This window comes from Anomaloglossus baeobatrachus, chromosome 1 (assembly GCF_048569485.1).
Source record: "Anomaloglossus baeobatrachus isolate aAnoBae1 chromosome 1, aAnoBae1.hap1, whole genome shotgun sequence".
Taxonomy (NCBI): Eukaryota; Metazoa; Chordata; class Amphibia; order Anura; family Aromobatidae; genus Anomaloglossus; species Anomaloglossus baeobatrachus.
Window position 1 is genome coordinate 3,277,460 of NC_134353.1, and position 13,026 is coordinate 3,290,485.

The following is a 13,026-nucleotide window of genomic DNA, read 5'->3' on the forward strand; positions in this document are numbered from 1 at the left end:
TCAGTGAGTAGGGAGCAGGAGGAGACAGTCAGTGAGTAGGGAGCAGGAGGAGACAGTCAGTGAGTAGGGAGCAGGAGGAGACAGTCAGTGAGTAGGGAGCAGGGCGGGAGGAGACAGTCAGTGAGTAGGGAGCAGGGCGGGAGGAGACAGTCAGTGAGTAGGGAGCAGGAGGAGACAGTCAGTGAGTAGGGAGCAGGAGGAGACAGTCAGTGAGTAGGGAGCAGGGCGGGAGGAGACAGTCAGTGAGTAGGGAGCAGGAGGAGACAGTCAGTGAGTAGGGAGCAGGAGGAGACAGTCAGTGAGTAGGGAGCAGGAGGAGACAGTCAGTGAGTAGGGAGCAGGAGGAGACAGTCAGTGAGTAGGGAGCAGGGCGGGAGGAGACAGTCAGTGAGTAGGGAGCAGGAGGAGACAGTCAGTGAGTAGGGAGCAGGAGGAGACAGTCAGTGAGTAGGGAGCAGGAGGAGACAGTCAGTGAGTAGGGAGCAGGGCGGGAGGAGACAGTCAGTGAGTAGGGAGCAGGAGGAGACAGTCAGTGAGTAGGGAGCAGGAGGAGACAGTCAGTGAGTAGGGAGCAGGAGGAGACAGTCAGTGAGTAGGGAGCAGGGCGGGAGGTCTCGGGCACCTTGAGTGGAGAAAGTTGTGGCAGTGATTGCCGGTGTGGAGAAAGTTTTGAGGCCGGAGAGGAGGAGGAGGAGGGGACGGGGCGCGGGGGGAGGGGGGCGGCTGCAGGAGGAGGAGGAGGAGAGGCTCGGTGCAGACATTGTGAGCAGCTTCTCACAGTCACCCTGACCTGATGACATGACGGCCCTGAACCTGGACACCTACAGCCTGTCCCTCATCACTGCCAAGGAGGATATCCTCAGCGACCGGAGCTCTGCCGACTGGTGAGCATGGGGCTGCTGCTGGGGGGTGTACTATTGCTGGGGGGTGTACTGGTGCTGTGGGGGGTGTACTGGTGCTGTGGGGGGTATGCTGGTGCTGGGGGATGTACTGGTGCTGGGGGGGGGGGTGTACTGGTGCTGAGGGGGGGGTGTACTGGTGCTGGGGGGTGTACTGGTGCTGGGGGGGTGTACTGGTGCTGTGGGGGGTATGTTGGTGCTGTGGGGGGTATGCTGGTGCTGGGGGATGTACTGGTGCTGGGGGGGGTGTACTGGTGCTGGGGGGGGTGTACTGGTGCTGGGGGGGGGTGTACTGGTGCTGGGGGGGGGGTGTACTGGTGCTGGGGGGGGGGGGTGTACTGGTGCTGGGGGGGGGGTGTACTGGTGCTGGGGGGGGGTGTACTGGTGCTGGGGGGGGTGTACTGGTGCTGGGGGGGGGGTGTACTGGTGCTGGGGGGGGGGTGTACTGGTGCTGGGGGGGGGTGTACTGGTGCTGGGGGGGGGTGTACTGGTGCTGGTACTGGGGGTGTACTGGTGCTGGTGGTATACTGGTGCTGGTACTGGAGGTTTACTGGTACTGGGGGTGTACTGTACTGGTACTGGGGTTATGCTGGTACTGGGGGTGTGCTGGTACTGGGGGTGTGCTGGTACTGGGGGTGTACTGGTACTGGGGGTGTACTGGTACTGGGGGTGTACTGGTACTGGGGTTATACTGGTGCTGGTACTGGGGTTATACTGGTGCTGGTACTGGGGTTATACTGGTGCTGGTACTGGGGGTGTACTGGTACTGGTGGTATACTGGTGCTGGTACGGGGAGTATGCTGGGGGTGTACTGGTACTGCTGGGGGTATACTGGTGCTGGTACTGGGGGTATACTTGTGCTGGTGCTGGGGGTATACTTGTGGTATACTGGTGCTGGGGGTATACTGGTGCTGGTACTGGGGGTATACTTGTGCTATACTGGTGCTGGGGGTGTACTTGTGCTGGTACTGGGGGTATACTTGTGCTGGTACTGGGGGTATACTTGTGCTATACTGGTGCTGGGGGTATACTGGTGCTGGTACTGGGGGTATACTTGTGCTGGTGCTGGGGGTATACTGGTGCTATACTGGTGCTATACTGGTGCTGGGAGTATACTGGTGCTGGGAGTATACTGGTGCTGGGAGTATACTGGTGCTGGGGGTATACTAGTACTGGGGGTATACTTGTGCTGGTACTGGGGGTATACTGGTGCTGGTACTGGGGGTGGTGCTGGTACTGGGGGTGGTACTGGTGCTGGGGGTATACTAGTATTGGGGTATACTGGTGCTGGTACTGGGGGGGTGTACATATAGAGGAGCGCTCACCTATAGATGTCTGTACTGTGCTGTATACATATAGAGGAGCGCTCACCTATAGATGTCTGTACTGTATACATATAGAGGAGTGCTCACCTATAGATGTCTGTACTGTGCTGTATACATATAGAGGAGCGCTCACCTATAGATGTCTGTACTGTATACATATAGAGGAGTGCTCACCTATAGATGTCTGTACTGTGCTGTATACATATAGAGGAGCGCTCACCTATAGATGTCTGTACTGTATACATATAGAGGAGTGCTCACCTATAGATGTCTGTACTGTGCTGTATACATATAGAGGAGTGCTCACCTATAGATGTCTGTACTGTGCTGTATACATATAGAGGAGCGCTCACCTATAGATGTCTGTACTGTGCTGTATACATATAGAGGAGTGCTCACCTATAGATGTCTGTGCTGTGCTGTATACATATAGAGGAGCGCTTACCTATAGATGTCTGTACTGTGCTGTATACATATAGAGGAGTGCTCACCTATAGATGTCTGTGCTGTATACATATAGAAGAGCGCTCACCTATAGATGTCTGGACTGTGCTGTATACATATAGAGGAGTGCTCACCTATAGATGTCTGTACTGTGCTGTATACATATAGAGGAGTGCTCACCTATAGATGTCTGTGCTGTGCTGTATACATATAGAGGAGCGCTTACCTATAGATGTCTGTACTGTGCTGTATACATATAGAGGAGTGCTCACCTATAGATGTCTGTGCTGTATACATATAGAAGAGCGCTCACCTATAGATGTCTGGACTGTGCTGTATACATATAGAGGAGTGCTCACCTATAGATGTCTGTACTGTGCTGTATACATATAGAGGAGTGCTCACCTATAGATGTCTGTGCTGTGCTGTATACATATAGAGGAGCGCTTACCTATAGATGTCTGTACTGTGCTGTATACATATAGAGGAGTGCTCACCTATAGATGTCTGTGCTGTGCTGTATACATATAGAGGAGCGCTTACCTATAGATGTCTGTACTGTGCTGTATACATATAGAGGAGTGCTCACCTATAGATGTCTGTACTGTGCTGTATACATATAGAGGAGTGCTCACCTATAGATGTCTGTACTGTGCTGTATACATATAGAGGAGCGCTTACCTATAGATGTCTGTACTGTGCTGTATACATATAGAGGAGTGCTCACCTATAGATGCCTGTACTGTGCTGTATACATATAGAGGAGTGCTCACCTATAGATGCCTGTACTGTGCTGTATACATATAGTAATACCAGTGTGTGTTTAGGGTGATTATGTGGTGAGGCTGGTGTATGTGTGGTGAGATGTGTGCTGAGGGTGGTATATATACCAGACTTGTGTGTGTTTAGGGTGATTATGTGGTGAGGTTGGTGTGTGTGTGTGGTGAGATGTGTGCTGAGGGTGGTATATGTACCAGACTTGTGTGTGTTTAGGGTGATTATGTGGTGAGGTTGGTGTGTGTGTGGTGAGATGTGTGCTGAGGGTGGTATATATACCAGACTTGTGTGTGTTTAGGGTGATTATGTGGTGAGGTTGGTGTGTGTGTGGTGAGATGTGTGCTGAGGGTGGTATATGTACCAGACTTGTGTGTGTTAGGGTGATTATGTGGTGAGGTTGGTGTGTGTGTGGTGAGATGTGTGCTGAGGGTGGTATATGTACCAGACTTGTGTGTGTTTAGGGCGATTATGTGGTGAGGTTGGTGTATGTGTGGTGAGATGTGTGCTGAGGGTGGTATATGTACCAGACTTGTGTGTGTTTAGGGTGATTATGTGGTGAGGTTTGGTGTGTGTGTGGTGAGATGTGTGCTGAGGGTGGTATATGTACCAGACTTGTGTGTGTTTAGGGCGATTATGTGGTGAGGTTGGTGTGTGTGTGTGGTGAGGTGTGTGCTGAGGGTGGTATATGTACCAGACTTGTGTGTGTTTAGGGTGATTATGTGGTGAGGTTGGTGTGTGTGTGGTGAGATGTGTGCTGAGGGTGGTATATGTACCAGACTTGTGTGTGTTTAGGGTGATTATGTGGTGAGGTTGGTGTGTGTGTGGTGAGATGTGTGCTGAGGGTGGTATATGTACCAGACTTGTGTGTGTTAGGGTGATTATGTGGTGAGGTTGGTGTGTGTGTGGTGAGGTGTGTGCTGAGGGTGGTATATGTACCAGACTTGTGTGTGTTTAGGGTGATTATGTGGTGAGGTTGGTGTGTGTGTGGTGAGATGTGTGCTGAGGGTGGTATATGTACCAGACTTGTGTGTGTTTAGGGTGATTATGTGGTGAGGTTGGTGTATGTGTGGTGAGATGTGTGCTGAGGGTGGTATATGTACCAGACTTGTGTGTGTTTAGGGTGATTATGTGGTGAGGTTGGTGTGTGTGTGGTGAGATGTGTGCTGAGGGTGGTATATGTACCAGACTTGTGTGTGTTTAGGGTGATTATGTGGTGAGGTTGGTGTGTGTGTGGTGAGGTGTGTGCTGAGGGTGGTATATGTACCAGACTTGTGTGTGTTTAGGGTGATTATGTGGGGAGGTTGGTGTATGTGTGGTGAGGTGTGTGCTGAGGGTGGTATATGTACCAGACTTGTGTGTGTTTAGGGCGATTATGTGGTGAGGTTGGTGTATGTGTGGTGAGATGTGTGCTGAGGGTGGTATATGTACCAGACTTGTGTGTGTTTAGGGTGATTATGTGGTGAGGTTGGTGTATGTGTGGTGAGATGTGTGCTGAGGGTGGTATATGTACCAGACTTGTGTGTGTTTAGGGTGATTATGTGGTGAGGTTGGTGTATGTGTGGTGAGATGTGTGCTGAGGGTGGTATATGTACCAGACTTGTGTGTGTTTAGGGCGATTATGTGGTGAGGTTGGTGTGTGTGTGGTGAGGTGTGTGCTGAGGGTGGTATATGTACCAGACTTGTGTGTGTTTAGGGTGATTATGTGGTGAGGTTGGTGTATGTGTGGTGAGATGTGTGCTGAGGGTGGTATATGTACCAGACTTGTGTGTGTTTAGGGCGATTATGTGGCGAGGCTGGTGTATGTGTGGTGAGATGTGTGCTGAGGGTGGTATATGTACCAGACTTGTGTGTGTTTAGGGCGATTATGTGGTGAGGTTGGTGTATGTGTGGTGAGATGTGTGCTGAGGGTGGTATATGTACCAGACTTGTGTGTGTTTAGGGTGATTATGTAGTGAGGTTGGTGTGTGTGTGGTGAGATGTGTGCTGAGGGTGGTATATATACCAGACTTGTGTGTGTTTAGGGTGATTATGTGGTGAGGTTGGTGTGTGTGTGGTGAGATGTGTGCTGAGGGTGGTATATGTACCAGACTTGTGTGTGTTTAGGGTGATTATGTGGTGAGGTTGGTGTGTGTGTGGTGAGATGTGTGCTGAGGGTGGTATATGTACCAGACTTGTGTGTGTTAGGGTGATTATGTGGTGAGGTTGGTGTGTGTGTGTGGTGAGGTGTGTGCTGAGGGTGGTATATGTACCAGACTTGTGTGTGTTAGGGTGATTATGTGGTGAGGTTGGTGTGTGTGTGGTGAGGTGTGTGCTGAGGGTGGTATATGTACCAGACTTGTGTGTGTTTAGGGTAATTATGTGGTGAGGTTGGTGTGTGTGTGGTGAGATGTGTGCTGAGGGTGGTATATGTACCAGACTTGTGTGTGTTTAGGGTGATTATGTGGTGAGGTTGGTGTGTGTGTGGTGAGATGTGTGCTGAGGGTGGTATATGTACCAGACTTGTGTGTGTTTAGGGTGATTATGTGGTGAGGTTGGTGTGTGTGTGGTGAGGTGTGTGCTGAGGGTGGTATATGTACCAGACTTGTGTGTGTTTAGGGTGATTATGTGGCGAGGTTGGTGTATGTGTGGTGAGATGTGTGCTGATGGTGGTATATGTACCAGACTTGTGTGTGTTTAGGGCGATTATGTGGCCAGGCTGGTGTATGTGTGGTGAGATGTGTGCTGAGGGTGGTATATGTACCAGACTTGTGTGTGTTTAGGGTGATTATGTGGTGAGGCTGGTGTATGTGTGGTGAGATGTGTGCTGAGGGTGGTATATGTACCAGACTTGTGTGTGTTTAGGGTGATTATGTGGTGAGGTTGGTGTATGTGTGATGAGATGTGTGCTGAGGGTGGTATATGTACCAGACTTGTGTGTGTTTAGGGTGATTATGTGGTGAGGTTGGTGTATGTGTGATGAGATGTGTGCTGAGGGTGGTATATGTACCAGACTTGTGTGTGTTTAGGGTGATTATGTGGTGAGGTTGGTGTATGTGTGGTGAGATGTGTGCTGAGGGCGGCATATGTACCAGACTTGTGTGTGTTTAGGGTGATTATGTGGTGAGGTTGGTGTATGTGTGGTGAGATGTGTGCTGAGGGTGGTATATGTACCAGACTTGTGTGTGTTTAGGGCGATTATGTGGTGAGGCTGGTGTATGTGTGGTGAGATGTGTGCTGAGGGTGGTATATGTACCAGACTTGTGTGTGTTTAGGGCGATTATGTGGCGAGGCTGGTGTATGTGTGGTGAGATGTGTGCTGAGGGTGGTATATGTACCAGACTTGTGTGTGTTTAGGGTGATTATGTGGTGAGGTTGGTGTGTGTGTGGTGAGATGTGTGCTGAGGGTGGTATATGTACCATACTTGTGTGTGTTTAGGGCGATTATGTGGTGAGGTTGGTGTATGTGTGGTGAGATGTGTGCTGAGGGTGGTATATGTACCAGACTTGTGTGTGTTTAGGGCGATTATGTGGTGAGGCTGGTGTATGTGTGGTGAGATGTGTGCTGAGGGTGGTATATGTACCAGACTTGTGTGTGTTTAGGGCGATTATGTGGTGAGGTTGGTGTATGTGTGGTGAGATGTGTGCTGAGGGTGGTATATGTACCAGACTTGTGTGTGTTTAGGGCGATTATGTGGGGAGGTTGGTGTATGTGTGGTGAGATGTGTGCTGAGGGGGGTATATGTACCAGACTTGTGTGTGTTTAGGGTGATTATGTGGTGAGGTTGGTGTATGTGTGGTGAGATGTGTGCTGAGGGTGGTATATGTACCAGACTTGTGTGTGTTTAGGGTGATTATGTGGTGAGGTTGGTGTATGTGTGGTGAGATGTGTGCTGAGGGTGGTATATGTACCAGACTTGTGTGTGTTTAGGGCGATTATGTGGTGAGGTTGGTGTATGTGTGGTGAGATGTGTGCTGAGGGTGGTATATGTGTTCAAGCACGTGGTAGTGTGTGGCGCATTGTGTGTGTGTGTTCATATCCCCGAGTGTGGTGAGTATCCCATGTCGGGCCCCACCTTAGGAACTGTACGGTATATACTCTTTGGTGCCATCGCTCTCATTCTTGAAGTTCCCCTTGTTCACATCTGGAACTGTCAATTTGCCCCCAACACTTTTCGTTTCACTTTTTCCCCATTATGTAGATAGGGGCAAAATTCATTGGTAAATTGGAACGCGCGTGGTTAAAATTTCGCCACAACATAGCACCCGGCGCTGCCCGGGATAGTAACTGTCTCTGTTTCTCTCCCATTCTCTGTCTGTCTCCCCCTCTGTATATATCTCTCTGTCTCTCTCTGTCTCTTTCCCTGTCGTCTGTCTCTTTCCCTGTCGTCTGTCTCTTTCCCTGTCGTCTGTCTCTTTCCCTGTCGTCTGTCTCTTTCCCTGTCGTCTGTCTCTTTCCCTGTCGTCTGTCTCTTTCCCTGTCGTCTGTCTCTTTCCCTGTCGTCTGTCTCTTTCCCTGTCGTCTGTCTCTTTCCCTGTCGTCTGTCTCTTTCCCTGTCGTCTGTCTCTTTCCCTGTCGTCTGTCTCTTTCCCTGTCGTCTGTCTCTTTCCCTGTCGTCTGTCTCTTTCCCTGTCGTCTGTCTCTTTCCCTGTCGTCTGTCTCTTTCCCTGTCGTCTGTCTCTTTCCCTGTCGTCTGTCTCTTTCCCTGTCGTCTGTCTCTTTCCCTGTCGTCTGTCTCTTTCCCTGTCGTCTGTCTCTTTCCCTGTCGTCTGTCTCTTTCCATGTCGTCTGTCTCTTTCCCTGTCGTCTGTCTCTTTCCCTGTCGTCTGTCTCTTTCCCTGTCGTCTGTCTCTTTCCCTGTCGTCTGTCTCTTTCCCTGTCGTCTGTCTCTTTCCCTGTCGTCTGTCTCTTTCCCTGTCGTCTGTCTCTTTCCCTGTCGTCTGTCTCTTTCCCTGTCGTCTGTCTCTTTCCCTGTCGTCTGTCTCTTTCCCTGTCGTCTGTCTCTTTCCCTGTCGTCTGTCTCTTTCCCTGTCGTCTGTCTCTTTCCCTGTCGTCTGTCTCTTTCCCTGTCGTCTGTCTCTTTCCCTGTCGTCTGTCTCTTTCCCTGTCGTCTGTCTCTTTCCCTGTCGTCTGTCTCTTTCCCTGTCGTCTGTCTCTTTCCCTGTCGTCTGTCTCTTTCCCTGTCGTCTGTCTCTTTCCCTGTCGTCTGTCTCTTTCCCTGTCGTCTGTCTCTTTCCCTGTCGTCTGTCTCTTTCCCTGTCGTCTGTCTCTTTCCCTGTCGTCTGTCTCTTTCCCTGTCGTCTGTCTCTTTCCCTGTCGTCTGTCTCTTTCCCTGTCGTCTGTCTCTTTCCCTGTCGTCTGTCTCTTTCCCTGTCGTCTGTCTCTTTCCCTGTCGTCTGTCTCTTTCCCTGTCGTCTGTCTCTTTCCCTGTCGTCTGTCTCTTTCCCTGTCGTCTGTCTCTTTCCCTGTCGTCTGTCTCTTTCCCTGTCGTCTGTCTCTGTCCCTGTCGTCTGTCTCTGTCCCTGTCGTCTGTCTCTGTCCCTGTCGTCTGTCTCTGTCCCTGTCGTCTGTCTCTGTCCCTGTCGTCTGTCTCTGTCCCTGTCGTCTGTCTCTTTCCCTGTCGTCTGTCTCTTTCCCTGTCGTTTGTCTCTTTCCCTGTCGTCTGTCTCTTTCCCTGTCGTCTGTCTCTTTCCCTGTCGTCTGTCTCTTTCCCTGTCGTCTGTCTCTTTCCCTGTCGTCTGTCTCTTTCCCTGTCGTCTGTCTCTTTCCCTGTCGTCTGTCTCTTTCCCTGTCGTCTGTCTCTTTCCCTGTCGTCTGTCTCTTTCCCTGTCGTCTGTCTCTTTCCCTGTCGTCTGTCTCTTTCCCTGTCGTCTGTCTCTTTCCCTGTCGTCTGTCTCTTTCCCTGTCGTCTGTCTCTTTCCCTGTCGTCTGTCTCTTTCCCTGTCGTCTGTCTCTTTCCCTGTCGTCTGTCTCTTTCCCTGTCGTCTGTCTCTTTCCCTGTCGTCTGTCTCTTTCCCTGTCGTCTGTCTCTTTCCCTGTCGTCTGTCTCTTTCCCTGTCGTCTGTCTCTTTCCCTGTCGTCTGTCTCTTTCCCTGTCGTCTGTCTCTTTCCCTGTCGTCTGTCTCTTTCCCTGTCGTCTGTCTCTTTCCCTGTCGTCTGTCTCTTTCCCTGTCGTCTGTCTCTTTCCCTGTCGTCTGTCTCTTTCCCTGTCGTCTGTCTCTTTCCCTGTCGTCTGTCTCTTTCCCTGTCGTCTGTCTCTTTCCCTGTCGTCTGTCTCTTTCCCTGTCGTCTGTCTCTTTCCCTGTCGTCTGTCTCTTTCCCTGTCGTCTGTCTCTTTCCCTGTCGTCTGTCTCTTTCCCTGTCGTCTGTCTCTTTCCCTGTCGTCTGTCTCTTTCCCTGTCGTCTGTCTCTTTGTCATGTAGAAGAATCATTTCAGGACTATTTTAATGTTTCCCATAATCTGTACAAATCCACTGAAAAGAGAAATAAAGTGAAATAATGTGTTTGCATAAATCTGCACACCCTTACATGAATACTTTGGTGGCGTTCCCTTTGAATTTATGACGGGTTCAGTGATTTTGGGTCCGGGGTCTTTCACTTCTACAATTGCCGGTCTTTGCTGGCTCTTCCTCTGTCAGATTGCAGGGTGTCTCCTGGGTACAGCATCCTCTTCAGGTCACTAGGACTTTGCTCAGCCGTTCCAGGACCCCCCATCTTCTCCTGGTGGTGAGGCCGTTCCAGGACCCCTATCTTCTCCTGGTGGTGAGGCTGTTCCAGGACCCCCCATCTTCTCCTGGTGGCGAGGCTGTTCCAGGACCCCCCATCTTCTCCTGGTGGTGAGGCTGTTCCAGGACCCCCATCTTCTCCTGGTGGGGAGGCTGTTCCAGGACCCCCCATCTTCTCCTGGTGGCGAGGCTGTTCCAGGACCCCCCATCTTCTCCTGGTGGCGAGGCTGTTCCAGGACCCCCCATCTTCTTCTGGTGAATCGTCCTTTTTCTTCTTCTTATGGTGATTTGGACATCCCCCAGGGTCGTTGTACTGAGAGGTAAAATTCCTCCTCATCTCCAGCTTTTTAGCAGAGGCCGGAAGGTTCTGATGTAAAATTGTCTATTTTTTCTGTCCATAATCCCCTCCCACTTGGCAAAAGCCCCTGTTCTTTCTGTCATGAAGCAGATCTCAATGCTGCCCCCGCCAGGCTTCACTGTGGGGTGGGGGATGTTGTGGAGACTTTACACCAGGGCTGTGGAGTCGGAGTATGTGTGAGATGGAGCCACAGCGCTGCTCCTGTAACTGAGGAACAAACGGATATTACATTATTATCATGATCTTGCTGAAGCTGCTTCAGAACACTTTCCTATTCATCACATGCGCTGTGTTGTGCACACGCTGCGGCCGGCAATAAGAGAGAGTCTGCAAGAGGGGCATGCTGGAAATCTGATTGGAAAAGTGAGGAAATTGGTTATTGCCGCCAGAACCCCTAAAATTGATTCCATCTTGAAGAGACGTGCTGGGAAAGGAGCAATTGTCGATCAAGCCACTCGGTGAGGCAGCACTTATTTAATGACTGAGCGATTGCTTGAACTAAAATCGATTCTTATAGATATGGTGAAGCCTCAGGTAACCCTAAATGAAGGTGAATGGACACAGGTGGCTGAATTGAAGGAATTGCTTAATGACCCATTAACCATGACTAAAAAATTACAAGCTGAGGAGTTAACTCCTGGCATTTTCATAAGGGAGTGGAAGAACTTGCTATTTTGCCTGTCCCAAAGAGGAGGTTTAATCGCAGATGGCATTTCTGCTTCAATGAAAGGGAGAGACACAGCTATTGGAAAATAAAATTCTTCTGGCAGCTGTTTATGTGGACCCAAGTCATCGTATACTGCTTGATGATCAACAGCTTACTAAAGGAAAAGAAGCTCTGACTGAGGTAGCAGTTAGGATGAGCGGCTCCAGGACTGCCAGGCACAAGAGGACTTGGGTCCGGACAGTGCTACTGCTGCCATATCTTCATCCTCATCAGATGAGGAGTCTAACTTTGACAAGTATTTGGATGACATGGAGCAGCAAAGCGTTGCCGCAAGGAAAAAGATGTCACTCCGTCTCCTATAGCAGCAGATTGACCAGATGTCACTGCGTCTCCTATAGCAGCAGATTGGCCAGATTTCACTCCGTCTCCTATAGCGGCAGATTGGCCAGATGTCACTGCGTCTCCTATAGCAGCAGATTGTCCAGAAGTCACTGCGTCTCCTATAGCAGCAGATTGGCCGGATGTCACTGCGTCTCCTATAGCAACAGATTGACCAGATGTCACTGCGTCTCCTATAGCAACAGATTGACCAGATGTCACTGCGTCTCCTATAGCAACAGATTGACCAGATGTCACTGCGTCTCCTATAGCGGCAGATTGGCCAGATGTCACTCCGTCTCCTATAGCAACAGATTGGCCAGATGTCACTGCGTCTCCTATAGCAGCAGATTGGCCAGATGTCACTGCGTCTCCTATAGCAACAGATTGACCAGATGTCACTGCGTCTCCTATAGCAACAGATTGACCAGATGTCACTGCGTCTCCTATAGCAACAGATTGACCAGATGTCACCGCGTCTCCTATAGCAGCAGATTGGCCAGATGTCACCCCGTCTCCTATAGCAGCAGATTGGCCAGATGTCACCCCGTCTCCTATAGCAGCAGATTGGCCAGATGTCACCCCGTCTCCTATAGCAGCAGATTGGCCAGATGTCACCCCGTCTCCTATAGCAGCAGATTGGCCAGATGTCACCCCGTCTCCTATAGCAGCAGATTGACCAGATGTCACTCCGTCTCCTATAGCAGCAGATTGGCCAGATGTCACTGCGTCTCCTATAGCAACAGATTGACCAGATGTCACTGCGTCTCCTATAGCGGCAGATTGGCCGGATGTCACTGCGTCTCCTATAGCGGCAGATTGGCCGGATGTCACTGCGTCTCCTATAGCGGCAGATTGGCCGGATGTCACTGCGTCTCCTATAGCGGCAGATTGGCCAGATGTCACTGCGTCTCCTATAGCAGCAGATTGGCCAGATGTCACTGCGTCTCCTATAGCAGCAGATTGGCCAGATGTCACTGCGTCTCCTATAGCAACAGATTGGCCAGATGTCACTGCGTCTCCTATAGCGGCAGATTGACCAGATGTCACTGCGTCTCCTATAGCGGCAGATGTCAGTAATATTTTTCACTTGCTCTAAAAGAAATAGAAAAATCCAACTGTTCATCAAAACTTCCTGTGCATGAGGCAATTCCTTTACACCCGGAGATTGTTAGAGATGTTGCCCGTGTGGTTACGGTTTTGCCTCCAGCCCCAGTTACTGTAGAGAGGTCATTCTCCGGCCCTAACATTATTAGGTCAGATTCGAGGTCATCTGCGGAGGACGATCTGATGGAGGCAATTCTATCTGTTACAACAAATTCACACAATACACACCGTGTGCAGAATTATTAGGCAAGTTGTATTTTACAGGATTTTTTTATTATTGATCACAGCTATGTTCTCAATCACCCAAAAGACTCATAAATATCAAAGCTTAATATTTTTGGCAGTTGGAGGAGTTAATATTTTGGCAGT

The 13,026-nt window shown here is 50.3% G+C and overlaps 1 protein-coding gene across 1 annotated transcript in view; it reads left to right on the forward strand.

Moving 5' to 3' along the window:
* Positions 1-746: 746 nt before the first annotated feature.
* LOC142303805 (uncharacterized) overlaps positions 747-13,026 on the forward strand; it is a 100,045-nt gene continuing 87,765 nt past the window's right edge. Inside the window, exon 1 of the mRNA XM_075345548.1 lies at positions 747-884. Within this exon, the coding sequence (XP_075201663.1) occupies positions 799-884 (86 nt within the window). The 5' untranslated portion in view covers positions 747-798. The remainder of the gene's footprint in view (positions 885-13,026) is intronic.